At 44.5% G+C, this 27,956-nt stretch overlaps 1 protein-coding gene across 9 annotated transcripts in view; it reads right to left on the bottom strand.

Annotated features, from left to right (window-relative positions):
- Positions 1–253: 253 nt before the first annotated feature.
- LOC105931953 (triple functional domain protein) overlaps positions 254–27,956 on the bottom strand; it is a 124,474-nt gene continuing 96,771 nt past the window's right edge. For 3 of the 9 annotated variants that reach the window (XM_012870879.3, XM_036144912.1, XM_036144913.1), the window contains 29 exons: positions 26,692–26,721; positions 23,706–23,848; positions 23,504–23,603; positions 23,122–23,365; positions 21,352–21,459; positions 21,018–21,211; positions 20,758–20,928; positions 15,741–15,836; positions 13,656–13,804; positions 13,504–13,570; positions 13,292–13,395; positions 13,145–13,211; positions 12,970–13,059; positions 12,791–12,883; positions 12,564–12,614; positions 12,406–12,483; positions 11,156–11,347; positions 8,379–8,559; positions 8,046–8,285; positions 7,463–7,953; positions 6,563–6,810; positions 6,307–6,448; positions 6,188–6,215; positions 5,933–6,095; positions 5,102–5,223; positions 4,939–5,017; positions 4,254–4,457; positions 4,025–4,163; positions 254–2,557 (listed from right to left, as the gene is read on the bottom strand). In XM_012870879.3, coding sequence (XP_012726333.2) covers positions 2,000–2,557; positions 4,025–4,163; positions 4,254–4,457; positions 4,939–5,017; positions 5,102–5,223; positions 5,933–6,095; positions 6,188–6,215; positions 6,307–6,448; positions 6,563–6,810; positions 7,463–7,953; positions 8,046–8,285; positions 8,379–8,559; positions 11,156–11,347; positions 12,406–12,483; positions 12,564–12,614; positions 12,791–12,883; positions 12,970–13,059; positions 13,145–13,211; positions 13,292–13,395; positions 13,504–13,570; positions 13,656–13,804; positions 15,741–15,836; positions 20,758–20,928; positions 21,018–21,211; positions 21,352–21,459; positions 23,122–23,365; positions 23,504–23,603; positions 23,706–23,848; positions 26,692–26,721 — 4,572 coding nt within the window. In that variant the 3' untranslated portion in view covers positions 254–1,999. Of the gene's footprint in view, positions 2,558–4,024; positions 4,164–4,253; positions 4,458–4,938; positions 5,018–5,101; positions 5,224–5,932; positions 6,096–6,187; positions 6,216–6,306; positions 6,449–6,562; positions 6,811–7,462; positions 7,954–8,045; positions 8,286–8,378; positions 8,560–11,155; positions 11,348–12,405; positions 12,484–12,563; positions 12,615–12,790; positions 12,884–12,969; positions 13,060–13,144; positions 13,212–13,291; positions 13,396–13,503; positions 13,571–13,655; positions 13,805–15,740; positions 15,837–20,757; positions 20,929–21,017; positions 21,212–21,351; positions 21,460–23,121; positions 23,366–23,503; positions 23,604–23,705; positions 23,849–26,691; positions 26,722–27,956 lie in introns of those variants that run through there. The other 6 variants (XM_012870889.3, XM_036144910.1, XM_012870882.3 and 3 more) reach the window with 4 other exon arrangements.

The following is a 27,956-nucleotide window of genomic DNA, read 5'->3' as shown; positions in this document are numbered from 1 at the left end:
CACAGGAATGAGGCATTTTCACTGATCCACGTTCACAATAACAGAACTCAACTTTTTTCTGCCACATACAATATGGCGGTGACGTTGACGTGCGAACCTGCGCCCTATGACGCGTCTACGTATATATGTCTGTGTGGTCAATGGTCACGCGATCATAAATCTTAGGACCCCTCCCCTGGAAGTGGGAGGGGTGGTCACTATTCTCTCCCACATAAAATAAATTGAAGCTTGAGGCCGGAACACAAGACGCGGCTGATGTTTGTTCATTATGTTTAATTTTCAAATAGCTGATGACAAAATGGGAATATTTACAGAAGAGAATATTATGAGCTGTACAAAGAAATATACATGCAAAGATTAAAAAATAAAAACACAATGTTGCTGCAAACATGTAAATGATCAAACAAATAAAAAAACAAAACAACAAAAAAAAAAGGGTGGGAAAACTAAAACCGAGGTATCCAGTCCAAAGTTTCCTTGTTTTTAACGGCCTGTGCACAATTACATCGCATAAATAAAAAGCTAACAGCTCGTCCTGCCCTCACAACGAGCTTCTGCCGCTTTCATTTCCAGGAAATGTCGGCTGAGTTTCCAGGGGAGATTTTCAAGTTAGGAGAGAAATTCATGGAAGAAATATTTTGGCAGCAATCGCAAACGCAGTAAAGGAAATAAAATCATTTAACTCCTAATTAATTTAGTTATTTATAAGAGCTAGTTCCTGTCCTCCTGCAGTCTCCTCCTTATTTGTGAAGGAAAAAAGGGGGACTTAAACTAGGAGTGTTCGTCACCCTACACTCCTTGAGTTTTGTGTAAACAGTCATTTCAAAAAAGGTCGTTGATTACCTAAACATATTGCAATTAAAAACTTTTTCTTAAGTACTATAAAGCTAGAGCAACTTTGGTGTCCCAATACTACAGAGGCGTACAGTACAAAACGTGTTAAATCAGTTTTGATCAAACCATAACCCTTAATCTAATCACATGATTGTAGACTGTGACCCTAGCGTGGCCTGGCGCTCCGAAACACTCAAACACCAACTACCAGCAGAGCTCGCAGTACCTGCTTCTTCTCTAGAGTCGTCACGGGTACAACGGATGTCTTCATAAATAGTTGCATAAAAAGGTTAAAGCCGCAACATTGCACATGATAATCAAACAGAACAATACAGTGAGTGCATTTACAGGAAAAAGAAGATTTCTCCCTCCCGGGCTTCCACATTCACTAGTTTCCCCTCGGCGATCGCTGCCACCGCCGAGGCGCCGACGGTCCCGCGTCCTGCCGCCCCCCCCCATCCCACCCCCGCGAGCAGGTTTCTGCCCTGAACGTGGGAGGGAAGAAGGCAGAAGACTATTTACAAGGTAAGGCTAGAACATGTCGCTGTCTGCGGAGGGTGGGTTTTGTTCGGCGGGGGGGAGGGTGGGGGGGCTGGTTCTTCTGGGTATGGACAGTGCAGCATCGTTACACCCAGCATGGTCAACATGGCATCTCAGGAGGATGGATGCAAGCACAACCATCAAAACACCGTCTGAAGCAGCACAGCCAACTTTTAACTGTGTTGTTTTTTTTTTTACATTAAACAAAGAGAAGGTACTTTTGTCTTTAAATATATCGTTTCTAAAAGATAGAGCTGCTTCTCCAAAGTGTCGGGTACGGTTTTAGTGTAAAAGAATAAACAAAATGTCCCGGGGGCCGGTCCTTGGCAACGTTTTTTTTTTCAGACTGCCTCCGTCGAGCAGCTCCTCTCATCGGCTTTCACATCCTATGAAGGAAAATAAGTTACTATATTAATGCATCTGTTTTGTTCATCTAAAACTAGAAAATCTCAGCGAGCAGCAGTAGACGAGGGCACCCCTTCCTTGGTTTTGGTGACGTTCTCGCGGGGCTCGGTAACACAATTGGTTCCCGACTGAACTCCTGGCAGGACTACAGGATTTCTGAGAGCTGTGAGAGAGGATAAGATCAGCGTACATCTGAACCCTAAAGAGGCAACGTGGCTGTTCAAGTTCGAGACTGAAGGCGACTCTGAATGAAGCTCCTGACTCCTCCGATGGGCCGTGCGTCCGTCTGATGCTTCCTCCTGTCTATGAAGGAAATGAGGCGCGCAGTGTCCAGGCAGCCCTCTCCTCGGCCCCGCCCGTCGCCCTGGGGGGCCTGTATCCACGGGTCCTGGAGGTGGTGCCCAGCAGACCGCCTCTTGTGGGGCTCGGTCCTTAAGAGCTGCCGGACGAAGTCTTTGGCGGCCTGGCTGACCCCGTGGAAGTAGTCGTCGGGAAAGCTGAAGTCCAACCTGCAGATGTTGAGGCACGTCTCCTCCGCGCTCTCGTCCAGGAAGGGGGAGGCGCCGCTCAGCAGCACGTAGGTCACCACCCCCAGGCTCCACAGGTCGGAGGCCGGCGACACGGGCTCTCCCAGCACCAGCTCCGGGGAGGCAAACTCAGGGCTCCCCAGGAGAGGGTGAACATAGTGGGCACTGTTGAGCTGGACGGCGTCCCCGAAGTCCGTGAGTTTGACCACGGGCTGGCCGCTGGCGTTCTGGGCCACCAGCAGGTTCTCAGGCTGGAACGAGAGAAGAAGAACGCCTGTCAACACTGTAGCGCTAGCAGTAAATCCAGTCACAGACTAGAGGCATCCACAACCCCTGAACATCTCCCAGCTGCATTTGGGTTTCATGTGACAGACCCACAGAGAGTAGTGAAGCCAGGGGAAGTAGAAGGAAAATGACGCCACATTTTCATTCAAACACAAATGGGAGAAGTGTGGCATTTGTTGTCATTCAATTCAATTCAACTTTATTTATATTGCGCCAATTCATGAAACATGTCATCTCGAGGCACTTTACAAAGTCAAAATCAATCATTCACCTCCTTTACTCTTATACACCTAAATATAATCCAGCGTACACGTCTCAGAGGTCACCTAGTTAGTAAATAAAATACAAATCTGTGTGTTTTAGTCTCAGTATAAGAGCAGCTGCTATGTGAAGGCTTCAAAGTTTCTTTTAGAAACAGTGGAGGAGACGTTTAAAGCAGAGTGAAGTTACAACCAACAGCCAAAACAGGAAGGAGGGACACACAACTCCAAACCCAGACATGTATGTCCCTTTAAACTGGCAGCCAAAGAAACTTGTGGTAACTCTGGGGCAGCTGCAGAGAAATGCCGCTCAGGTGGGATAATCTGTTGACAACTAGTTCAACCCATCACTAGAAAATAGAGAGATCACGGCACAACAGGACACCTACGAAGACATGGCCGCCCACCTAAGCAGTACAGCCCGAGCAGCGATGGCTTTAGTCAGAGAAGAGGCCTTTGGTAACTCTGGAGGAGCTACAGAGACCTACAGCTCAGGTGAGATATTCAACTTCACAGTCACAAACTTCATAAATCTGGCCTTTATAGAAGAACGGCAAGAAGAGAGCCATCAGAACTATTTTAGTGGTTTGGCACAAGAAGAAGAAAGTGCTGTAGTTAGATTGAACTAACATGTGACTTTCGGCCACACATGATGCTGAAAAGCTATCTCTGAACATCGTTCTGATGAAACCTTCCCTGCTATAACCCATGGAGGTGCTAGCATAAACCTATGGGGATGCTTTCTTTGGAAGAGACAGAGAAGCTGCTCAGGGTTACAGAGCAGATGGATGGAGCTACATATAAAGGAATCATTGAATTAGAGGCTGAACAAGACCCTCTAACAACCCTGTACAAACAACCAAAGCTAAAAAAGGAACGCTTTAGACAAGTGGTGCTCAAAGTCAGCCCCAATCAGCCACGTTTTAGCCGTTTGCTTGGTTTAGCGCGCCTAAATAAAACAAACGGCCTCTGAAGAACTTGGAGAAACGCTCGGGAAGTCATTCAGCCATCTGAGTCAGCTTCACCGGAGCAGGAACACCTTATCAAATAATCCCAACAAATGTATCAAGGTTTGTGGTTGTAAAGTGGGAAAGGGAGGATATGTTGATGTTGGGGATGCAAGGCATTGATTAATAAACCCAGAGGATTGTGTGCAGATGCTAAGGATCTTACTTTTACGTCCAGATGCACTATTCTGCAGTTGTGCAAGTAGTGTAAAGCTTCTAAAACGCTCCGCAGGTAGGAGGCCACTTTCTCCTCCGTCAGATTCCCCCAGCTAACTATATAGTCCAGTAGACGACCCTGGTCGGCCCTGAAATGGAAGATCACCGTTAACCAGGAGAGATGGCTTCAGCGTGAGCTGCAGGTTAAAGGTTCAATTCCAGTGAGGTCTCCTACTCACATCTCCAGGACTATAGCGTAGCTGCTGGAGGTTTCAAACTTGTCAACAAGCCTCACTATGTGAGGGTGCTGCAGTCTTTGAAGCAGATTGAGTTCCTGAGTCACCTGGTCTCTCTTCATCAGCTTCTTGTTGACGTGTTTGACGGCTACCGTCATCCGTTTGTTGCACAGGTGATCGCAGCGTTTGACAACAGAGAAACGACCCCTGAGGACAAGAAACAGCTCATTTTTCATCGCACACCTAAAGCCGCTTGAGATTTATTGTGAACACACACATATGTGTGGGTATATAGATATATAGATATAGATAGAGAGATATAGAGATAGATAGAGAGAGATAGAGAGAGAGATATAGAGAGAGAGAGAGAGAGAGATATACATAGAGATAGATATAGAGAGTAGAGAGAGACACACACACAGACAGAGAGAGAGATAGATAATAGAAGATAGATATATAGATAGACACACACATATATATAGATATATAGATATATATATATATATATATATATATATATATATATATATACATACATATATATATATACATATATATATATATATATATATATATATATATATATATATATATATCCACCATGCATTATTTATGGGGATTTTAAAACCAGAACACAGAGTTCCAGTGAAATATAACACTGATGGGGATCTGGCGGGGAGTCATTTACCTTCCAAGTTCAGCCACCTCAGTGTATTGAGACTCAAAGTTGTCCTTCCAGGTCACTCTGAGGCCGTCAGTGGACACAGCTGAAGACGAAGGACATAAATCTGCTTTATACACTGCATTTGCCACATCCCGGTCGACGTACACTGTGATCACGTCGCTCTTACCCAAAACCCGGAGGCTAGCCGAGCACTTGACACTGCCCAGCTCGTTCGTTGCGATGCAAGTGTAAACACCGTCATCCTCGGAGGCGGCACCGATTATCCGGAGCGTGGCTTCACCGGTATCACTACAACACACATTTCATGTCACAGCCTGCCTCTGAACTCGGCTTCCTTTCTCTTGTTGGAGCTGAGTGACTGAAATCTAAGCTGAATAATCGCAGTGCTTTGCAAAACATTCATACTCCATGAACTCTGTTTCTTTCTTTTTTTTCTGTTTGTGTTACAACCCAAGACTTCAATGTACTTTGGGGATTTTAGTCCAACACAAAGTAGTGCAGTAATGGAGGGAAAATTAAAGGTTTTCCACAATAGTTCAAAGACCTTTTCCTGCAACCATGGCTGCAAGTGTAGGTCTCTCACTCATGCACATCTATATATTGAAAATCTTCTGCAAAAGAGCTAAAAATGAAAGTCTAAAAGGTTTTAATTTCAGTGTAATTTGACCAGAGCAACTTATTCTATTTTTCCTGGCTTTATTTCCTTGCCCCTCTTCCATTAAGGCCAGGTTTGAGGAGCCCACACACCTGATAATTAACTTGTCAACAGATTCTCTCACCTGAGCAGCGCATCTATGCAGCTGCCCCAGAGTTACAGGTGTCTTCTCTAGCTAATGTTCTCCCTGCTCAGACTTCGGCGTGCTAACACATCCCCGTACACTTTAGCATTTATAGCCTAAGCTACCTGCAGTGTCTGTCCTTAGCTGGGATTTCAGTTTTAGAAATGAAGTTGAATAGTTTTGCACGGCTCTGTAACGGCATTTAGTGGTTTTCTTACCTGTAGGCGATACTGAAGTGCCCGTTGTTGGTGAGGTTGCACTCGTTGGGTCCTCTCCAGGTGACGGTGGCGCGGGGTCGACCACAAACCTTACATCGCAGGGTGACGCTCTCGCCGTTGTCACAAGTCACGTCACTCAGAGTTACCTGGAAGTCTGGGGGAGCTGACCAAAGAAAAACAACAACAACGCTTGAATTAGTCCACAGGTGCCCGCCAACTGTGTCTATTTATCTGAAACACAAAGTCAATATTTACCATCATAGATGTAGTTGGGATTTAGAAGCTGTGAAAACAAAGGGCAGTGTCAGGTCAAGAAAGAAACCTGTCTCGTCACCGTAGCTGCGCCCTGCTTCTTGAACTAATTAGAAAGTCACCTTTACAGAAACCTTATTGGCCATTCCTTCTCTGGACTTCCTGTAACCGTTTTCCAGCTTGGCCTCCTTCTTGGCCTCCTTGTCCTTCTTCTCAGACTTCTTGCGTATACGCAGAGACGTGTGCCAAGACGAAGACTTCCTGCTGCAACGAGAAGAGTCTCAGCAGGTCAGTGGCTGGTAAAACAGAAACACGTGGAGAACCAAAAATACTCCAAGTCTGCTTTTCAAACGTGCTAGATGGCCTAAAAGGTCTTACCTGATCGGCCCCTCGGAGGCGTCGGAGACGATGGCTGAGGTGTGCCCCAGCACAAATCCGGGGATCCAGCCCTCGGCGGCGGGGCCCTGCTCAGTGGCCGCCCTGAACACCAGGAACATGTTCTGCTGGTTACTGGCCAAGATCTGGACCACCTCGCCCTGACTGACGCTGATCTCATCCTCCTTCACGGCCATGTAGTCCTGGGTCACCAACATGGTGGACACGCTACTGCTGCTGCTACTTTCACTCTGTGCAACAGGGGACAAGACAGGGGGAGGAAATCACCGAGTGCAGATCAGGGCAGAAACCTTCGGAGAAACACAATATCTAAAGATAAATCATTTAGTTGCTGGAAAATGTCCCTAAAAAGGCTGTAATTATATGATTTCCTTTCCAGTTGTCTGTGCAGCTAAAGGCCAAAGATGAGACGAGGAGCGTTAGGCTAAATGGAGGATCATTTGCGAATGAGCCACAAACGTCAGAGGTTAGTTGCAGGTTAAGTTAACTCAGTCACACACCATGGAGACGGCAGCTGGTGAGAGACAGCCAAGAGGAAGGAAGATTGTTAGTTGGAGCTTTGGTAGGGTTCAAAAGTCAGGAATAAAAAAGCCCGAGAAGATCGGTCAGTGAAGAGTCTCTCCAAGAAAGAGGGAGATAATAAAAAAAAAAAACAAGACGCTGAGGTTGAAACCTTTGAAGGAATTTGTTCTCCAGAAATGATCTAAAGCTAGAGAGCATGGCGTTGAAAAGTGGTGAAGATTGTCAGAGATGCTTAGTAGGGAAGAGATTAGTAGTGCTGGCTGCAGCAGGACAGCAGACAGCAAGCAGACAGGACGGCCCAGGCTCCCCTCGGCGTCTGTGTTAGTGGAGTCAGCACCGGGCAGCAGGTAGCGGTCTTACCCCGTTGCTCTGGGTGGACTGGATGGACTGCTCGCTTGCAGAGGAGCATGTGCTCATGCGATCAGCCTCTTTGCTGTGCGTGGAGTGTCTGTGGGCTTGGTTCCCGGTGCCGGTTGCGGTCTGACGGACCGGGGCCTCCCCTGCCTCTGCCGGGAAGGTGAAAGAGCCAGGCCTGCTGGCTGGAGAGGCGGGCATAGAGCTCCAGAATCCAGATCCAGTCTTTTGACCCGGGCTGGGAGGGGGAGGAGGAAGAGCGTCCTTCCCAAAGGCGGGAGTGGCCAGAGTCGGGGCGACTGGAGACAGGGGTCCTGGCCGTGGTTTGGAGGTGGGCGTGGAGGGCAGGGGCCCCACAGTGGCACGAGGAATAGGGGTTACAGTGTTGGTGGGGGTTTGGGTCTGTGCCTTGTCCTCTACGGTCTGGGAAGGACGCTTGCCCTGCGGACTACCCCCTGGAGGAAGCAGGGGAGCAGGGACTGGACGGGGGGACAAACCTGAATCACAACCGAGCAAAACTCACACCTCAGTCACAACCTTCAATGTGCCACGAAAACAAAGCTCACAAACACAGAGCGGCGTTCCTTACCTAACATCTTGCTGTGGCCGTCTGCGTCGGCCCCAGTGTGGGGACGGAGGGGCTGAGGCAGGCGGGAGGGTTGAGGAATCTTGGAGGGCCGTCGGGAGACGCTCTGCGGTCCTGATGGGATGGAGCTGGTCTGAGAGATGCCCCCTCCGACTCCGGGTGATACGCCACCGATGCCTCCGCCTTGAGCTCCCACGCCGACCACACAGCCGCCGCCTGCGCCGACGTGGTTCCTCTGATACTCTATAGGTGAAGCCGGAGCTGTGAGACGGTGCAGGGAGCGGGGGCGGCCATGTACGAAAACACCAGGTCCTGCCTGTCGCTCTGAAAGCTTACCGTTGAGGAAATTGCGCTGGCTGTCGAGTATCTGGCTGATCTGAAGTGTCCAAACCTCACAAACCCCTGGATGGGCGGAGTGAAGCACGAAGGACTCCACGGTCCCGTTAGTTGACCGAGAAGTGAGAATGAACTTGCAAGGATCACCGTCCACGCTCTCCTCCAGACCCAGACAGCTGACCTGCATCAGCCGAGATTCAGGGAAAACAGGGAAGATCGTCCTTTACTTCCACGCCGGAAATAACATTTTCTTTCCAAAAAGGACAACTTAAAGTGTAACTAACCCCCATTTAAAAGCATAAACCTGCTCTCGGATGTTTGAAAAACTCCACCAAGGGCGAGGGAAGCGAGGCTGTGTTCAGGATGGGGGGAAAGCAGCAGCTAGCATATCCAATCATAGAGACTCAGCAGAGTTGCTATGGCAACTACCCACAGTTCAGTCCCCCTCGTCATCACCGGGGGTTGAAGGAGGCTTTGTGAAGCCCAGCGGGCCTGAGCCGTATCGGTTTGAGGTGCTGGCTCAAAGCGCTGACTCAGAGATGCCTTAAGTCGGTGCTGCCGAGGCAGTGGAGGACAGGATGGATTCAGTTATACATTATCATATTCATTTCCCACTTTGTAATCCAAAATGGGATCACTGACAGCTTTGCGCATCTTGATTTATTTGAAATGTGGAAACGGAGTGGAAGGTCTTTTTGACAAAAATTATAACTAGTGACTCATGTTACTCTCAGCCACCTTTATAGTTTTACTGCTATAGGCTTAGGTTACTGGAGTATATCAGGATCTAATTTTCTCACTATATTGAGTTCTACTGTTCTTCAATTATGCATTATGTGTTGTCATTTCTGCTTTAACTTTCTGTTCTCTCTCTTTTCTCTTCATAGTAGGTACACCTGGTCTGGCGTTCTGTTAACTGTGACATCATCCAGAGAAGACGGCTCACCCGCTACTACCATCTAATGTAGAACAGATTACTAGATCAATGTGTGCTTCTGTGCTTTTTTGTCTCTCTTGTTGTGTCTGTTCTGTCTTCTGTAACCCCAGTCGGTCGAGGCAGATGACCGTTCATACTGAGCCCGGTTCTGCTGGAGGTTTTTTTTTTCCCGTTAATGGGTGGTTTTTCTTCCCACTGTCGCTTCATGCTTGCTCAGTATGAGGGATTGCAGCAAAGCCATGTACAATGCAGATGACTCTTCCTGTGGCTCTACGGTTCCCCAGGAGTGAATGCTGCTTGTCGGGACTTTGATGCAATCAACTGGTTTCCTTATATAGGACATTTTTGACCAATCTGTATAATCTGACCCAATCTGTATAATATGATTGAACTTGACTTTGTAAAGTGCCTTGAGATGACATGTTTCATGATTTGGCGCTATATAAATAAAATTGAATTGAATTGAATTGAAGGTCTTCTCTTTGCTTTGGCTGCAGACGCGTTTCAGGCCGAGGCAACAGCTGCCTAACCTGACCCTAGCCAGATGACTTTCGCTCCGCCTAGCTCCACTCATCCATCTGGGACATCTCCATAGGAATGGCGTTTCAGAAGACTGGGCCTTATCAAAAATCCTTGCATATGATTGGATAAGCCACTTGTCTGTCATCTTTATCGACGTGCTATTTCAACCACTCACACCGAAGCTAACCCGTGACGCTGATGAGAGCGACGCAGGAAAAAACTAAACTTTTTTTATGTGTTTGCGCTTGTAGTTGCATGCGTTTTATTGACAGTGAGCTGACAGGAAGAGGGGGGAAGACAGGCGGCAAAGCGCCGCGGGTCGGAGTCGATCCCGGGCCGACCGCGTCGAGGACTAAAGGCCTCCTAATATGGTTAGCGCTAACCGCTCCACCACGGACGCACCCCGGAAAACAAAACTTGCCAAATCCGGTCGGGAGAAGGGCGAAAACATGGTTTCCACCAACAAAAGCCTTCAGAGCCGTTCTCTGATGTTCTTTTAATGAAACAATATTAGGTAGATTGGACAACACAGAAGAAATAGCAGCATCAATGTTAACGCTTGCTTCCTCGATGAGAGCCGCCATTGCTATCAAAACAGTCTCACGGTCGCTTCTCCACTACGTCACATCTATGAAACTCCAGCCCTGCGTCCTGATTGGCTGGACAATAAAATTGGTTGGAGAAATCACTCTCTGTGGGAGATGTCCCAGATGGATGTGAGTGAAGCTAGGCGGAGCGACATCCATCTGGCTAGAGTCAGGTTAACAGCTGCCTGCCTGTGAGACAGTGCTGAGGGCACACGGCAGCATCAATGCTGCCTTGAGACAGAACTGCAGAACAATTGCCGCTTTTATGTAAATTCGCCAATAATACATGAAAAGTCGGCAGATTTGTTGCTAGAGGCTTTTTTGAAGAAATAACGTTGCTAGAGAAACAGTGTCGCTACGGGAGGCACAAGATGGATCTCTGTTTTTTTTAAAGATGGAGCTGCTTGCTTTTATACCCCACAGCGGCAAAGCTAACGACGTCAGTTTCTTCAAACTGCGTCACATAAAACTTTTGAACCAATAGCAATGTGGATTGGAAATTCAATACAAGACCACCGTTTAACCCTAGGAGGGCGCCACACTGACGATTTCAGACACAAAGGCACGATTTCAACAAATATGCACTAATTTATCAAAAATAATGACCAGGATATGTAGACAGTACTATAAGACAGCCATGTTAACAGTTTATTGGCAAAACAAAAAAAAGTGGATTTGGGGGTGAGTTACCCTTTAAGAAAAGCTTGTCCCTTAACTCGTAGTGTTTTCACCTTAATGCTGTTCTTGTAGAGGAAGCCTAGCAGAGAGAAACCTTTCTTTTTGTCCAGAGGCTCGCTGAAGATAACCAGCTGCTCAAACAGGAACACCCTCCTCTCGTTCATTCTGCCGAGCGGGCCGCCGTCCGGGTCGGACACCATGAACGTATCCTGGAGCAAAAGGCGGCCCTGAGCTACAATCTTCCCCTGGAGAGGGACAAAGGGGGAAAGTCATCTATGCAGCTTAATTCAGCAGAAATCCGTCACAGTGCATTTGAAAAGGTGCTCACGTCCCTTGAAATTTAACACATTTCATCATGTTACAAACCAGCACTTTGGTGCAGACTTTTAGGACTTTATGTAAGAAATCCACTCAAAGTCGGGAATAATTGTGAAGAGGAAGAAAATGAGATGAGGAAAAATCCCATCATGCATTTCTCCCAAACGCCAACAATCACCTTTAGAGGTCACCCAATTGGTGTATAGCGTCAACCCGAGTCCGCTCCGATCTCAGCATGACTGCAGCGGCTCTCTGAAGGCCGCAGAGGTTTGCTAGAGAGCATTACTGAACAAACGGCGTCTTGGAGACCACGCTGTGGCGACGTTTAAAACAGGTTATGTTTTCAAACAGTTTAAACCAGCTTTCAACATCTCAGCACTATCCAGTATTGCACAACCGCACATCTTCTACAAGGTTTGCTAAAAGTCATGCAGGTGACCTAGAAACGCTGTTGTGGCAGCATTACGGTGTGAGGATGCCGTTCTTCAGCAGTCTGTCTAACATTTTAGTTTCACAGTGGCCCAGTTGAAGCCCAGACCTGCATGTTGGGGGAAGCAGCAAGCTGAGACCCTCCAGGAGCCTTGACCCAGGTACTGCCAGCCTTGTAGGGCAGCACATAAAGGAGGGAAGCAGTCACCTCGGGCCATAACTCCCATCACACGTCAGGTAACTTATGATGACGTATAGCACTTCCACATCACGCACAATGTGCATTATTTCATCATCCTACATGGGCAACGTGCAAAAGTCTTGACTCGGGGGTTGTGCACAAATGCACGCCACACCTTTCAGATTCAGAAGTGTCTGAATGTGCCGAGAACCATTTAGCGTTTTTCCTTCCACTTCCTATTTAGGCGCCGTTTAGCGCTGCTCAGTCACATAAAGTAGAGCATGTTGATGTGTGTTGCTGTGGTAACGTGACGATATGTGCAAAGGTTCAAAGGGACATTCGAGGAGACACTGTTAGGCGCTTTCATTTTCCTACATCAAATCCTTGAAGCCGGCCAACATTCATCATGTCGTTACACCGTTTGGGCACGATGCACATGACCTCCACCGCTTTCTGTAAGAGGTGCAAATGAAAAAAGGTTGAGATGCAAAGGACGCCGTCCAAGAAGAAGCTTTCCCGCACCCTCGTCTTACCTCCAAGTCCGGACACTCCAGCCCAGCCTTTTTAGAGTGTTTGAGGAAGTCCTGCATTAGACAAAGCAGATATAAAAGACTAAACATTTAAGGTTCCTCACAGTGGTGCATACAGAGAGTCAGAGATGGAGGCATTTTTTTAAGTTACTCGAAGGTTGGTAGTAAAAACGTATAAAAACAGCAGCAGCTGAGGCTTTGGCGCCCTCTGCAGATCAGCAGGCACTAACCTTGAGCAACAGCTGGTATTTCATGATCCTTTGGACGGGTTTAATAAGCAGGTCGGTGATCGGCACCCTGTGCTCCAGCCGCTGCTTCAGGTCCTTGAGGAATGAACAAAGCAGAGCGTCCTCAGAGTCTGACAGCCGTCTGTACGGGACGCCTCTCCAGCTAAACTACGACCTCATACCTCAAAATAGGTGTCGATGTACTCAGAAACGATGTGCTCCGACTTGGGCTTGTTTTGACAGTAGACGACGTACATGTATAACCTCCGCTCCTGTGTGGACGCAGAGCAAACGGCAGGATTTCATCAGCGCCCAGTTTAAATCTAGGAAAAGTGGGATTGTGAGAAAAATACCGACCTGTTTGAGAAACAGCGGTCCCAATCTGTCAGGGTCCTCCAGACATTTCTCCAACTCCCTGAGGAAACTGAGGGGGAGGAATATGAGTTATTTGGCTTGTGACTAAAGCGAGGGAAAGCTGCATGCCTCTCTGCGTGGTGGACGTACTCTTTGTGCCAGTCATAGATCTGATGGATGTTTCCAAACACTATTTTATCCTTCCCCCTCATGTCATCAGGGACGCCCTCCTCCTTCATCCTGCTCATGTAGCCCTGATTATCAGGGGCAACAAAAAAATACAATCACAGCAACACGTTGGAGCACACAGCCTAACAGGATGCAAAGAGACGCGTAGCAGTGCTGCCGAAGCGTCAACTCACCTCCACAACAAGGCTGAGGTCCCTGACGTATTCTCGCTCCGTCTCTACCAGCTCCAGCAGAACGTAACTAACACAGAGAGGAGAAGGATTGAGCTGAGAGCCAGAACTCGCTGCACGTTTCATGAGTGTGTGTTAGGTGGCGGCACACTGACTGTCTTTTCTTGAGGATGCTGGCCCTGCGTTCATCCATCTCTTCACCGGGCGAGGAGGACGACAGGAGGGAGTTATCAGAGGGGTTAAAAGAGGGAGAGCTGCTGTCGCCCTGTTCTACGGACAGAGAGCTGGGTCTGTCCTCCAGAGCCTGCATGGACCGGGACAAAGTGACGGAAAGAGGGGATGAAGTCCAACTACAGCGCAGGAACCCCGTAATAAAGCAGTAATGCCCTTAATATTTATTAGAGTTTACAACACTATACATTTATTTGACAGAACTTTTTTTAAATGAAAACATCTGACCTTATTAAAATGTATTTTTAGAACACCCTTAGTAAAGATATGTAAAAAGCTTTGGAATAAATTATTCCGGTAACACTTTATTTGAAGGGGTGTACATAAGACTGACATTACACTGTCATAAACATGACATTACACCTGTTATGAACATAAATGACTCTTTATGAATGTTTAGGACTGTTGTCATTAATTGTCATTCGGTAAATTATGACACTATTAAAGCAAAGTTGACATTGTTTAACATGTCTTTGTTATGACAAGCCCTTAATTTAACCTAATCCCAAATCAAGTCCTTAATTTAACCTAATCCCAAATCAAGACCTTAATTTAACCTAATCCCAAATCAAGCCTTAAATTTAACCTAATCCCAAATCAAGACCTTAATTTAACCTAATCCCAAATCAAGCCTTAAATTTAATGTAATCCCAAATCAAGACCTTAATTTAACCTAATCCCAAATCAAGACCTTAATTTAACAAAACCCCAAACCAAGCCCTTAATTTAACCTAATCCCAAATCAAGTCCTTAATTTAACCTAATCCCAAATCAAGACCTTAATTTAACCTAATCCCAAATCAAGACCTTAATTTAACCCAATCCCAAATCAAGACCTTAATTTAACCTAATCCCAAATCAAGCCTTAAATTTAAACTAATCCCAAATCAAGACCTTAATTTAACCTAATCCCAAATCAAGACCATAATTTAACAAAACCCCAAACCAAGCCCTTAATTTAACCTTGTCTCTGTTAATGTCAAGTTGTCATACAAAGACATTTTAAATAATGTCAACTTTGCTTTAATAGTGTCATAATTTACTGAATGACAATTAATGACAACAGTCCTACACATTAATAAAGAGTCATTTATGTTCATAACAGGTGTTATGTCATGTTTATGACAGTGTAATGTCAGTCTTGTGTACACCCCTTCAAATAAAGTGTAACCATTATTCCTTTATTGCAATAGCCTAATCACACTAAACTATAAAAATAAAGCATTTACTTTGAGTACATTTATACATTAAAAGAAATTTAAATTAGGTAAACTTAAAACTGTGCCCACTTAACGATCCTGTGGCAGTCATCCTGCGTTTGAATCTGTGATTTTGATTAAACCCATGTGTGCCATGTTTTGTGAGGTGCACAGCCTTTTAAAAAAAAAAATTCTTCAATTTACTTTTTATTTTATATACATATATATATATATATATATATATATATATATATATATATATATATATATATATTTTTTTTTTACTGCTCTTGTTTATTTTTGTATTACCTTCAATTATCTACTCTTGCTGCATTGGTGTTGAATGTTCTTGGGATGGGGGGTTAAAATATAAATATGAGTATCATGTCTCTTGTAATTGAAATTATATAATGTATCAGTAGTATAAAAAAAATTAATTTAAATTACATTTTGATTTAATTATCTCTTTCTCTCTCTAGATAGATAGATATTTTATGTATTTGTCATTATGATGACACATTCTTGATAGTTCCAGCTAAAAATCCTAGTAGAGGTAATTAAACACCACTTGTTTACATTTGCAACAGTAGGGTAGACCTACTGATCAACTTAAGGAAAAAACAGTTTCTATTAGATGTATTTTTTTGGGAATTGTTTAGAGTATTTTTTAGATTACTTCCAGTGAGATTAATCTTTTGTTTGTTTTACATATCTTTATCACGGATGACACTGCACCTAAACTCCTGAACACAAAGCTGTCTTTCTGCAGGTTGGGGCACATGGAGGTTATAGTCCATGTTTGTGTCCTACCATCTTGCTTTTGACCAACTCCTCGATGGCGCTCACCAACTCGGCGGCACTGGGCGTCTCCGAACTGGACGGGCGGACAGACAGACGAGAAGACGTCTGAGCGACAATAGAGAGAGAGGAAGCAAGCAGAACGGGTGTGAGAACATGACAACCTGAGCGCTCGGCCATTTCACTACTACTCTGGTTGCTGTTGAAACCGTTTAGGGAAAAAAAATGGACAGCAACGAGAATGACTTCTCTGTGATGGTTAAAGCTCATGCTGTCAAGTGCAGCTTTCAATGATCTCAATGCATATTAGTTGTCTTTGTGAATGTTTTTTTTTCTTTTACAGGTTTAGTGAAATTATTCATCTGAAGAAGTTCCTCAAAGAAAGGACTCCACTGGTGAAACTCCAGTATTCTAGGAGTTTCATTTAAAACAAAAGAGATAAAAAAAAAAGAAAACTTATATGAAATTCAGAAAACTATAAATGGGAAGGGGAAAACATGAGGCGGAAGGAAAAAGAAAAATGGAAGGATCAAAAAATTGTCCAAGGCTTGATAGAAAGAATGTAAAAAAAAAAAAAAATTGGTGCAATCTGAATGCAAAAGAGTTCTGATGGTCCCTGTTATGGAGGAGAGAATGCCATCAGCGAGAATGAAAGAGGTTCATGGATGTATTTGTGCATATATATATATATATATAGTTCAGGAGACTCTCACCCTTTCTGTGCTGTGCGCCCTTCTGGCCTCGACAGCATTTAGAGATGCCAATTACTTGCATGGGTAATGAGGTAACGCACATAAGGTAAAACGGGAATGAGGACGAGCAGGTAGGGGTGGGTAACGGAGGGAGCTGGGGCTGGTCGGGGATGATGGGGACCAGGTGGGGGTGGGGGTTGAATTTCCATTTCAGCTTATTTGCATTGTTAGAGAGGAGCTGCCTGCTCTGCTGACGGGGGAAGCTAACCGCTTTGTTACGCAGCGCTCGTTGCTCCCTAAACGTCTGCCGTCCCCTTCCGATGACTTCAAAAACATGCACAAACACGCTGCATTCAAGTGCAAGTCGAGCATGCTCAAGGCATTGTGAAGCTGGCAGAAATAAGGCAGTGCGCCCCTCGGCTCTGAACGGACACTGAAGGGGGGAAAGAAGCTCGGCGCCGCGCTCCCCTCAGAGCTGGGAGCTCCGTCTTTATTTACAACACGGCCTAACCTGCTCATCTGCAGGCGCCTCGCCTCACCATACTACAGTTACATCTAAAGAGAAACAGCCAGTGTCAAAATAAGGAGTAAAAGAACTAAAGGCTTAAAGACATTCAGGAATGTTATGAGTTCATTACAATACAAAAGTTAATCAGAGTGCGTTTTTTTTAAAAAGAATATAAGAAGCTTAAAGTTGTTTCCCCTAAAAAAATAAAATAAAATGCTTTAGAAAGGATATTTTAAAGTCGAAAGGGGGGGGTCGGGGGGAAAGGAGGAAATAAAGAACCAGACTGAGGGAGGAGACAGAAGGGGAAGAGCAAGGCTTTCAGATGGAGAGATATGGAAACTGAGATAAAGCAAAGACAGGACATAAATCAAGGTAATGCTACAGCGTGGCAAACAGCAAACAATACAACCAGAAAACAAAACAAAAGAGAAACAGAAATTAGTATCAGAAGAGTATCTGCTGTAGTCTTTCACTGCTTAAAAACTCATTTTTCTGCTTTAAAAGACAAGGCAGAAAATGATGAAACGAGAGAGAGAAAAAAGCTCAGCAGAACTGGAAAGAACTCATCTTAATTAATCGTGTCAGAAACTGAAAAATTAAAGCATGGCTGAGATAAATAAATGTTTTCTAAAAGTATTAACAGCCCACTGAATGCTGGAGTTAGCTAAAATATTTGCAATGAAATGTATTTTTTTTCAGTAGTAGACCAAAAGTACTGAGAAGTATAAAATCTAAATTGTTATTGCAGAGTTACATCTTGTGATTTTCCGCAATTTGTCATTTTACAAGTCCAATTTGTCATTAACCAAGTCCAATTGGTGTTTTATGTGATAGAACAACACAAAGCCAAGAACCTTGAAAAGTTAAAAAAAGAAAAGGATCCACGGTTCTGTAGTCAGAAAAGACCCAGAACGCCACCTGAGGAGGAAAACTAACTGGGCGTGGCCCTGAAAACACAGACCCTATAATGAAACAGGGTCATGGCAGCATCAGGACGAGGGCGTGCTGTTCTTCAGCAGTACACCACTGATAGGAAGCTGCATGACGCTAAACACCAGAGACTGGAGTAGAGAGCTCAGCGATGAGGACAAAACATCAACATTTCTGACTTCATTAAACTATTTCAAGAATTATCACCAATATCGCCGTGTGGCCTAATGTTCAGGCACTTTCAGTAGGATTTAAATGCCGACAGAGGCAACGGTCTCAGATCCATCCTTAATTACAGCCTGTCAGCGGCTCTATCAACATCAGGTACGGGTTGCCAGAGCTGCCATAAATGTGTGGCCATAGGGTTGGGTGATGGACTCGACGCCAAACGCTCTAAGACAGACATCACCAGGGATGTCTTCACTAAAGTCATAATAGCAGTTTTCTTTTTCTTAAATTATAAATAAGACAAAGAGCAAGAAAAAAATTCTAATACTAAATAAAGCAAAGCAAAAACTATAAATCCCTTCCTCTCCCTTCAGGCCAGGCAGGTGGGTCACCCATAGAAAATATTGTGTCAATTGCAATTCTTCAGAGATCCTGTTAGGTTAAAAAACACCATAATTTCTTTTATCATCATGCAAATTTATAAGGTATAAATTGAGTGTTTAAATGAAATACAATTTTTAATCAGATGATCCTCTGTATTTTACTTGTCATTGATCCATGACAGTTAATATAGAGTTATTCATTTTCAGACAATGTTTTGATATTTCTCATAATCCCCACATCTAACAAGTGATTTCTAATTCAGTTAGACTACAGGGTGATCCAAAGGGAAACATGTGGGCAGAAAACTGAAGTGAAGCATGAACAAAATCCAACTTCCTTCCAACATTTCAAGTTCTGCAGAGAAAGATGAATCAAAGCTAATAAAGAAATTAAAGCAGGCTTAATGTTAGTGTAACAACTAAGTTTTTTACTGCTTGTAATTAAATTATGGAGCCTTGGTAATCACAGGTCCCTATGTGTACATGGCAACTCTCTGAGCGTTGGGCTTGAATCACAAAGTCGGTGCCTCAACTTGTTCAAGATTTAAAGTTACAAGTTTAGACTTGTTGGGTCCAGCCGTGGGAGGACGCCAGGCCTGAACTACACACACAGAACAAAAGAGACTGGTAAAAACTCTGAATCCCAGAATGCAAAGTATTGAGGAAGAGTCAAATCCCAGTGACATTATAGCTACAAAACTAGTTTTGTTCTTTTTGCCCGCTGCTGCACAGGCTGCACTGGTGAGGACAAGAGCGTGACCGTCCTGATCTCGCTGGCTGAGTAAAAAATTGGAGTCTCTGAAGAAACCTTGGATCAAAGTAAAGTGTGGCCTGCAGTCTGCAGTCTGTGTATCTGGTGACCGTCTCCCAGCTGAAATAAGACTAAAATGAAACGGGCTGTCTGAGTCCTGCAGATGGCAGCTGATCAGAGATTCCCCAACAAGAGACCGTCTCCGGCTATGTCGACGAAGCAGTTTTCCCCCGCTGCCCGAAGAAGACGGCATTGAAACCGCAGAGTTACTGTCATTTTCTCTTCCTCAATAAAATGCTACAATTGTTTTATTGCCCAGCGCCAGACAGGAGCAGAGGTTCAGCCACCAGCAGGACTACCAGGTTTCCCTGGGAAAATAAATCATTAATCTGAATTCTTACTTTTCTGGTTAAATAAAAGTTTAATAATGCAAAAAAAATAAATAACGGTAGACATACAGCTAGAGCTAAAATGCAACGGTTTAGAGCGAAGCCCGGACCAGGTCCACAAGACTTCAAATCTTATGTGCACCGACACCAACCATCCAATTTCTCTGAGTTGGAGCCAATCGGAGCAAAAAAAAAAAAAAAAAGTTTCCTCATGAGCAACCCTGGACAAATCCTAGAGGACTTGCAGCTGGAACTGCAGCAAAATGTGGTTCTACAAAATATCCACTCAGGGTGGCAGAATACAACTACATGACTGAAAAGTATGAATCATTTTTCCTTCCACTTTATTTTTACGTCCCTCTTTTTGTTGGTCTATCACATGAAATCTCTGGACAATAGTGGTTCTAAGGTAACGCCATGCAAGAAAGTGGTGTGAATACTTTTTGCAAAGCACTGTGTGCAAAAGTTTTAAATATTTACAACTTTTATCATATTTTGTGAGATCATACTGTGACGGTGATTCAGTTTGATTTGGGGAAAATTTGCATAATCATTTCTCTCAGCAGTTTCTTCAGAAAAAACATGTAAAACCAGAAAAGGCTTGTATCTTAAAACTGCAACCCTTTTTAAACAAAGGTGCCAACCATCTCTGAGTCAAAGCTAAGATAAACAATAAAGTAATGTGTGTAATTGTAATTACATGCTAAAGGGGGCTGAATAAACGAGCAACCCCTCGCCCCTCAGGTTTTTGTTATTTTGTGAACATTTGGTAAAAACAGTTTTCCTCCATTTCTCAATTTTGTGTTGGTCTATCACATGAATTCCCAATAAACATAAATATTCAAATGAATATTTGTCACAATTGTCAAGGCTCTGTACAATGTAGCTTAAGACTTCTGGTAACTTTATGCATGAATTCCTATAATACTAAAATCTACTGAGCTTTTCCATTACATGGTACAAGAAAGGCAGATTAAATAATACAAAAAAGTCACACACGAGAGCTTCCTGATATGTGTGAACACCGGATTTGCTGATTGGTCACAGAAAAAGCAATTGTATTTCTAAATGATGCACATACGCCCAAGCCTCCCGTTTTTTTTCTGAAATTTGAAAATCCCGATGAAACGCCTCATGCCTTCCTCCTACATAAGGCTTCTCCTCACCTCCCTGTCCAGACTCATCTTGACGATTGTCCCTGTCCTCACCTTGTCATCCTGTGCGTCCGGCTGCAGCAGGCTGTGCTGCTGGATGGCCATAGGCGGGGGCAGAGGGACCGAGTCGGCCCCCTCCTCTCCTTCCTCCTCTCCGCAGCTCTGCATGCCTGAAGAACTGGACTTGGACAGCGTACCGCTTGACAGGCCCTCGTTGCGAACCCTCTGCAGCACACAGGTACGGCAGTGTGAGGGTTTCCTCGCAGTTAGATTACGTAACTCTTACAGAACTAAGCCGGCGTTGATCCACCCACCTCCTCCAGGGTTTCATCTTGAGGGGTAGCAGCGCTGTCGTCCGAGTCTTTCTGGAAGCCTATCGGTATCTCTCCACTCTTCCTCATCTCGCGGTTCTTCTTCTGCTTGTTGGCGATCTTCTTCACATGGGCGTCTGCCTTGCCGCTGCTAAGCCGGCGCACTGGGCTGGTGAGCCACTTGCGAAGCGTATTACCTTGGAAACGTAGTCGGATAACAGCTTAGACGCGGGACGAGACTCGCGCAGGAGTTCACACATTCAGGTAAAACGTGAGACCCCCTTCCCACAGCGTTGGCCTTGGGTTTCTGAACCGTAGCTGTAGTAGAGGAGCCTACCTGGTCGTTTGGGTCCAGGTGAGCTGTGGGAGCCGATGCCGTGACCTGGCTGGAGCGTGGCAGAGGAGCCTGGCATAATGGAGTCGTTGCTGCACACCGACAAAGTGTCTGTGAAAGAGAGGCTGATGCTTCAGGACTGTGGTGTCACCAAAGTGCTCAAGCGCCTGACAAACTCTGTAACGCCTTGTCGAGTTACTATTTTTGAGGATACTGGCCCTTTCATTGGAATTCGATGGGACTGACCGAGACAAAGTGCCCCGTAATTATGAAAAGATACGTTGTATTTCAAAGTGTTTCTCACTGAATAGTCATGTGACTTTTGTATTCACCAACCCTGGATTAAAACTTAGTGAAAGCAAGTCATTTGGGGTTTGCTTTTACAAACTTTGCAAATCTACAGACTAAAATCTTTGGCCGGTTCTTATTTGCAAAATAGCTGCCTTACACTTATGGTGCCATTTGATCCTTTGTCCACATCTCTAAATCTTTTGCAGCTTGTAACGTTTTTTTGTTTTTTTTGCCAGAAATATGGCGCCATCCATTTTCCTAACACCTCTGACCCGCTTCCTAATCCTGCTGAACATGCTGCCACTCACAGCATGGCGCTACCACTGCCGTGTTTCTCTGCGGTGTTGAGAGTGATCTGCGGCGCTAGCTTGCCATCGTTTACACTTCTCTACTTATTAGTCTAATCTGACCAGAGAACCTCCTTCCACATGTTTCTCCTGTCCTCTAGACAGCTTGTGACAATCCTTAAGCAAGATTTTTCATGGCTTTCTTCAACTATGTTTTATTTTTGCCCCTCTTCAGTAAAGGTCAGCTTTGTGAAGTGGATGATAAATAACTTTCCTGTCAACAGATTCTCCCACTTGACCTGTGGATCCCTGCAGCTCCTCCAGAGTCACCGCGGGGCTTCTCAGATTAATGCTCTCCGTACCGCGCCTTTCTGTTTAGGTCGATGGTATTTTTCAGATGGCAGATTGAACAGAGCTCTTTGGGAAGTTTAAAGCTTGAGATATTATTTTATAATTCGACCCTGCTTTAAACGCATCCACATCTTGATCCCTGACCTTTCTGCTGTTGGGTCCTTGTTATTCATGATCCTGCCGATTCATCACTGATCTCTAACAACCTCTGATGCCCTCTAAAATGGCCGGACTTGTATACAGCTATGAAATTACATACTGTTTCCTACTTAAGTGACTTGTGAGTGGACTATTAGAGTCAGGGGTGCTGAATAGAGAGACACATAACACCACCCAGATTTTCCTCTGCAGAAAATTTGTCAGCTTTCCTTTCCACTTCATAATTCTGCACTATATGTTGACAAACATTGAAGTTTGGAGGTGACGACATATATGCTCTATACCACAGGTGTCAAACTCAAGGCCCGCGGGCCGATTCCGGCCCATCAAGATAAATTATCCGGCCCTCATGAGCCAAAAAAAAATGTCATAAAGTAGAGAGATATATCCTTTTAAAGTTTATAAAGTGGTTAAACTGTGCCTCCTGTAATGTAACTCACCCCAATATCAACTTTTTTTTGCAGAAACTGTATAAACTGGGCCTAAGGTTGCTACTTTTATGTTACTGTGCATTTTTTATTCTACTATGTGAAATGAAATGAAAAGTATCGTCTGTACACATGCAACCGGCCCTTTTAATGACTTCATAACGCCAAAGTGGCCCCATATAGAAATGAATTTGACACCCTTGCTCTATACGAACAGAACGGCAGCTTTCAGAGAGACGGCGGAGTACACGGCTTACCTTTGTGGTTATAGATGCCCTCCATCTCCATGGATGACCTAGAATGGGCGATGCAGAGGAAGGCGCAGGGCACCAGGCCCTCCAGGGCAGGAGAGCGATCCGTGGTCCTCACCAGGCACCACTCTGGTTTGTCGTGACAGCGCTCCAGAACCTCCACAGTTTGGCCCCGTCTCAGCGTCAGCTCGTTGCTGTTGCAGGCCATGTAGTCGTGTATCACCACTGTGAGCTCACAGCCGCCGGAGAGCTGAGGGAGATGGCCAATTAAAGACCCAGTTTATTAGTTCCCGCGTGACCAGAAAGCATAAATATTCCCCGGCAGCTTTGTTTTATTCCTAAAAGGTGCCACGTTTGTGTCCCTGGCTCTATAACGGAGGGTTCTCACCTTGTCGCTGTCCAGGGTGTTCTGAGAGGTGCGAGATGCCAGAGAGATGGTGTCTGGTTGGCTGCTGCCTTCACCCTGACTGTCCAAGTCCTCTCCATCGCTGACAAAAGCAAACGCGACCGTTTAACGGCACTAATTCTCCCAACAAGGAGCCCGTTTGGCTGTGAAGCATGCTGTGTGAAAAGATGTTGGGGTTTCTTACCGTCGTCCTTTGGGATGCTTGGCTGTGGTTGGTTTGGGAATGTGAATGGGCTCCTTGAGGGCTCCTCTCAGATGAATGGTGCGTTCCTGGATCACCTCCCTGATGCGTTTGATCCAGTCTTGCTTGTTCTCAATATTTGACGCCTGTGAAAGGACAGTAGAGGGAGATGTTGACCAAGAGCTGACTGGAGATGTCAAAGCAAAACAAGACTTCATTTGTTAATCAGATTTCACTCTGCTTCACACAAGTCTGAACGACTTCTCTTTATATTTGCCTTGGGTGGTTTTCATATACACAGGAACAGCTCGAAAAAATGTGAATTTCACAAAATGACTCCCAAAAAACAACAGATCTACTGTAGATATTTTACAAAGAGTGAAACATTTCAAGCTTTTTGTCATTTCGATTAGTAAGATAATGAAAACCCAAACTTTAGCCTCTGAGAAAATTTAAATATCATGAAAAAGTAAAATATGGGAAACTGAAAGTGTCAAACCAAATAAGCTAATTAATACTAAACACCTCCAAAGGTTTCCTGAGCCTCTAAATCAGGGGTCACCAACCTTTTTGAAACTGAGAGCTACTTAATTGGTGTTTTGTCATACGAAGGACTATCAGTACTGACCTTAGAACTAGAAGAGTCAGAGTTCATCTTAACTTTCTGTAAAATAAAACATTTCCATGCTTAGTTATAGATATTGTCGTCTTTAAATGTATACAAATGCAAGTGTGATTAAACAAGAAGAGTAAAGGAGTTAGTTTTAGATGCAGCTCACTGGGGGGGTTGTTCCATTTTTACAACAGGCTCATGGGCACCACCTGTGGTCCTGGGGGGCTACTGGGTGCCCGTGGGCACCATGTTGGTGACCCCGGCTCTAAATGGTCTCAGTTTGGGTCAGTAGGCGACACAATCACAGGACAGACTGCTGCACTGATAGACTGTCCATTAGACATTGATATCCTCCATGAGGAGGATAAGCCACAAAATGTTACAAAGTACCTTATCCAAGCATGTTCATAGAAAGTTTAGTGAAAGGAAAAAGTCTAAAAACCTGCACCAACAACACCCGTCAAACAATTTGGGGGAAATAGTCGGTGCAAAAGTGGAATTCACCCTGAGCCAGAGACAACACAAGTGTGTTATCTGGGCTGCAAAAGAACTGGACTGGTGCTCAGTGGTCCAAAGTCCTCTTTTAATATTATAACTAAGTTCTGCAATTCAAAAGGAAATGAAGGTCCTGGAGTCTGGAGGAAGAGTGGAGAGGCACAGAATCCATGTTACAGCGTGAGGTTTCCCAGGTCACTGATAATCTGGTGGACATTCCTCTGCTGGTGTTGGTCCACTGGCTTTTCTGAAGTCCACCGTTAATGCAGCCATCTACCAGAACATTTTGCAGCACCCTGCTTTTTTCTGCTGACAAGCTTTATGGAGACGCTGGTTTCATTTTCCAGCAGGACTTGGTGCCGGCCCACACTGCTAAACGAACCAGAGCTGGTTCAATCTAGCCTGAGCTGAACCCCAGACAGAATCTATGGGCTGTTGTCAAGAGGAAGATGAGAGACACCAGACCCAACAATGCAGATGAGACGAAGGCAGGTATCAAATCGACCTGGACATCCTGAACACCTCAGCAGAACCACCGGCTGATTGCATCCATGCCCCGCTGCACTGATGGAGTAATTCATGTAAAAGGAGCCTCAAATTTCATTTTTTTAATTGATTTTGTGTAATACTGTAATTTTCTGAGAAACTGAATTTGGGGTTTTCATTACCTATAATCATTCTAAAATCTATCATGTTTTTTATTGTTTGCCAGAGAAAAACAGATTTCTAAGTGACAGGCAATGGTCAGCCATGTTGAGTGTTACACGACTACATTCACAGGATCAAATGTGGGCCTCTTTTAATAATGCGTGGAATAAATACACAACTTAAGAAAGTTTAAGAAAATTCTCCACCCGATGTTTAAAGTTGCAAAAAAGCAACCTTAGATAACAAATTAATCCAAGACCAAAAGTACCTTTTAAAGCATCACTTTCAAGCTACTTGTTGGTCTCTCTGTGCCTGAGTGGACTCTGATCTTAGCTTAGATTATTTAAATCGCTTTGGGTGGCAATAAAGCAAAACAAGTCTTAATTAGCTGCTGTATTATTAAATGGATTTTTAGAAAACAAATGTTCCATCACTTTCTAACCTTGTCCCACCTTTGTTTTAGTCAAACATTATTACCAGTAGTCATAAGAAAACTTACATTTAGTTGTTTATCTGCTGCAAAACTTAAACTAGGGCTGTGCGATATGGCTGAAAACTTTATCACGATATAAGCCTTTCATATCAGCAGATATTGCTAATTATTGAAAAGTGTTTTGTTTACCGATCTGAAACAAGGACCAGGGGGAAAACAGCTCAAATTTAAACTGTAGCCTCAACACACTTTAAATGTAACCTTTAAACCTTTAAAATAGGTCAACCCTACTAATCAACCTTGCTTAATTTGGCCGTGAGACGTTGAGAGTCTAAATCCTTTACTCTGCCTACATCCCCCAAAATACCATGTGGTTCTGGACTGGAATTAGGTGGATTTACAGAAAATTTAATCGGACATATTTTCTTTTGATATTGATCAGATATCTATCATTATATATTGATATTGACTTATTGCCCAACCCCAACTTAAACTTCATAATATTTGACTCTTGTGTCCAGCCCTTTAGCAAGGAGGCATTTATTAGTCTCATTCACTAGAGCTTTGCTTTCTTTGTAGTAACTGTACTACTTTTTACAGACAGGTTTCTATTAATTTTATAGAAAAGGTTTAATTAATCAGTATTTTCTTTAATTTGACAAAAAAAAGTGTAACTTCAAATTGTTGAATGTCCACCCTTTAGACCGTATCAATGAGCTAACCTGTAGAAGTGCGTGTGGGAAGTGTGCAGGCTTGTGTGAAGCAGATGAGGGCTGTGTTGTGGAATAGCTTGTACTCACCGTTGCTCCATGTTTGGCTCCCTGACTTAGCTTTGAATTTGAGATATAGAATAAAGAATTTCACTGATTTGCCTTAAGAAAATATACGGGACATTTAAAAATAAATATATATACCAAAAACATAGATGAATTGACGTGATAGAAATGCAAAACACTGATAGTTTGCCTTGACGGAGTAACGATGGCCAATTAACCGTGTGGCAGACAGAAATGAGGAGTGTGTGTGTGTGTGTGTGTGTGCGGTGTTAGTAATGGGAGACGATTAACACTGCGTGACTGCTTGGCAGCGGTTAGTTTAGTGGTTTACAGATGTGTAACACAGCTGCGGCACTCGGTTTGCAATGCGGTGGGTTTCTGGGCTCAAGCTGTTCCAACGGCGGACGCTGACTTTAATCCATCTGCGAGTTCAACGGCCAAAACACACAGAAGAGGAACATCGGGGGCGGGGTTCATGATTAAAAGATTGTTTTTCTGCTTCAAAGAGGAGGCACCTCTTTACTCTTATGAAGTGGTACAGAGCAGGGATGAGGGGCCGTGGGCGATCGTGAGCTGACGGTGTCACCAGCGTCGGTGGAAGCGTTTCAGCCCACACAGAGAGTTAGATATACAAACATCCACAGAAAACACAGCCCGAGCTTTACAGACGTGTTTGTGTTTTTCAACAGATGGAACGAAGCCGAAAACCTGACCGCGGGGACAAAGGTGACGGAGAGAGGCAGAGGACAGGGAGGAAGACAGGAGAGAGCTTAAAGAGAACTCTGCAGCTTACAAAGCAACACAAGTCAAAGGAAAGGGGAGAATAAAGAACAGGAAGGAGCGCTGGAGAGAAATAAATAAGAGAAGAAGAAAGACATTTGGGTTCGACCAATACAGGTGATTTAAGATATATACTCATCCACCCTGCTGGGTGATAATATTACAGAGGATCCCTGTGTGCCATTTCTCAGAATCCAATTTTTCACAGTAATCTAAACTCAACGTAGCTTTGAACCTCTCTTTCTAGGATCTGTATTAGTCAACCCTTAGGAGAACGTCAGCAGAAGAAAGAGAAAGGACACTTTTCACTCCTTACCTTGAGCACAATTTTGTTGTCAGAAGTCGGGGTGCGTCCCACCCATAAAGCAAACTTACAGGGGTCTCCTTCCACGTGCTCCGTCACCCCCAGCTCTGACGTCTAGAAAGGGAAGACGGTGTGAAACGGTTCAGCTAAAAAGGCGACCGCTTTTTCACATGACTTTATTCTTATGCCAAGAGAAGAGCCACAA

Source organism: Fundulus heteroclitus, chromosome 13 (genome assembly GCF_011125445.2).
Source record: "Fundulus heteroclitus isolate FHET01 chromosome 13, MU-UCD_Fhet_4.1, whole genome shotgun sequence".
In the NCBI taxonomy this organism is placed as follows: domain Eukaryota; kingdom Metazoa; phylum Chordata; class Actinopteri; order Cyprinodontiformes; family Fundulidae; genus Fundulus; species Fundulus heteroclitus.
Note: the sequence above shows the minus strand (reverse complement) of the source record. Positions and strands in the feature narration are given on the sequence as shown.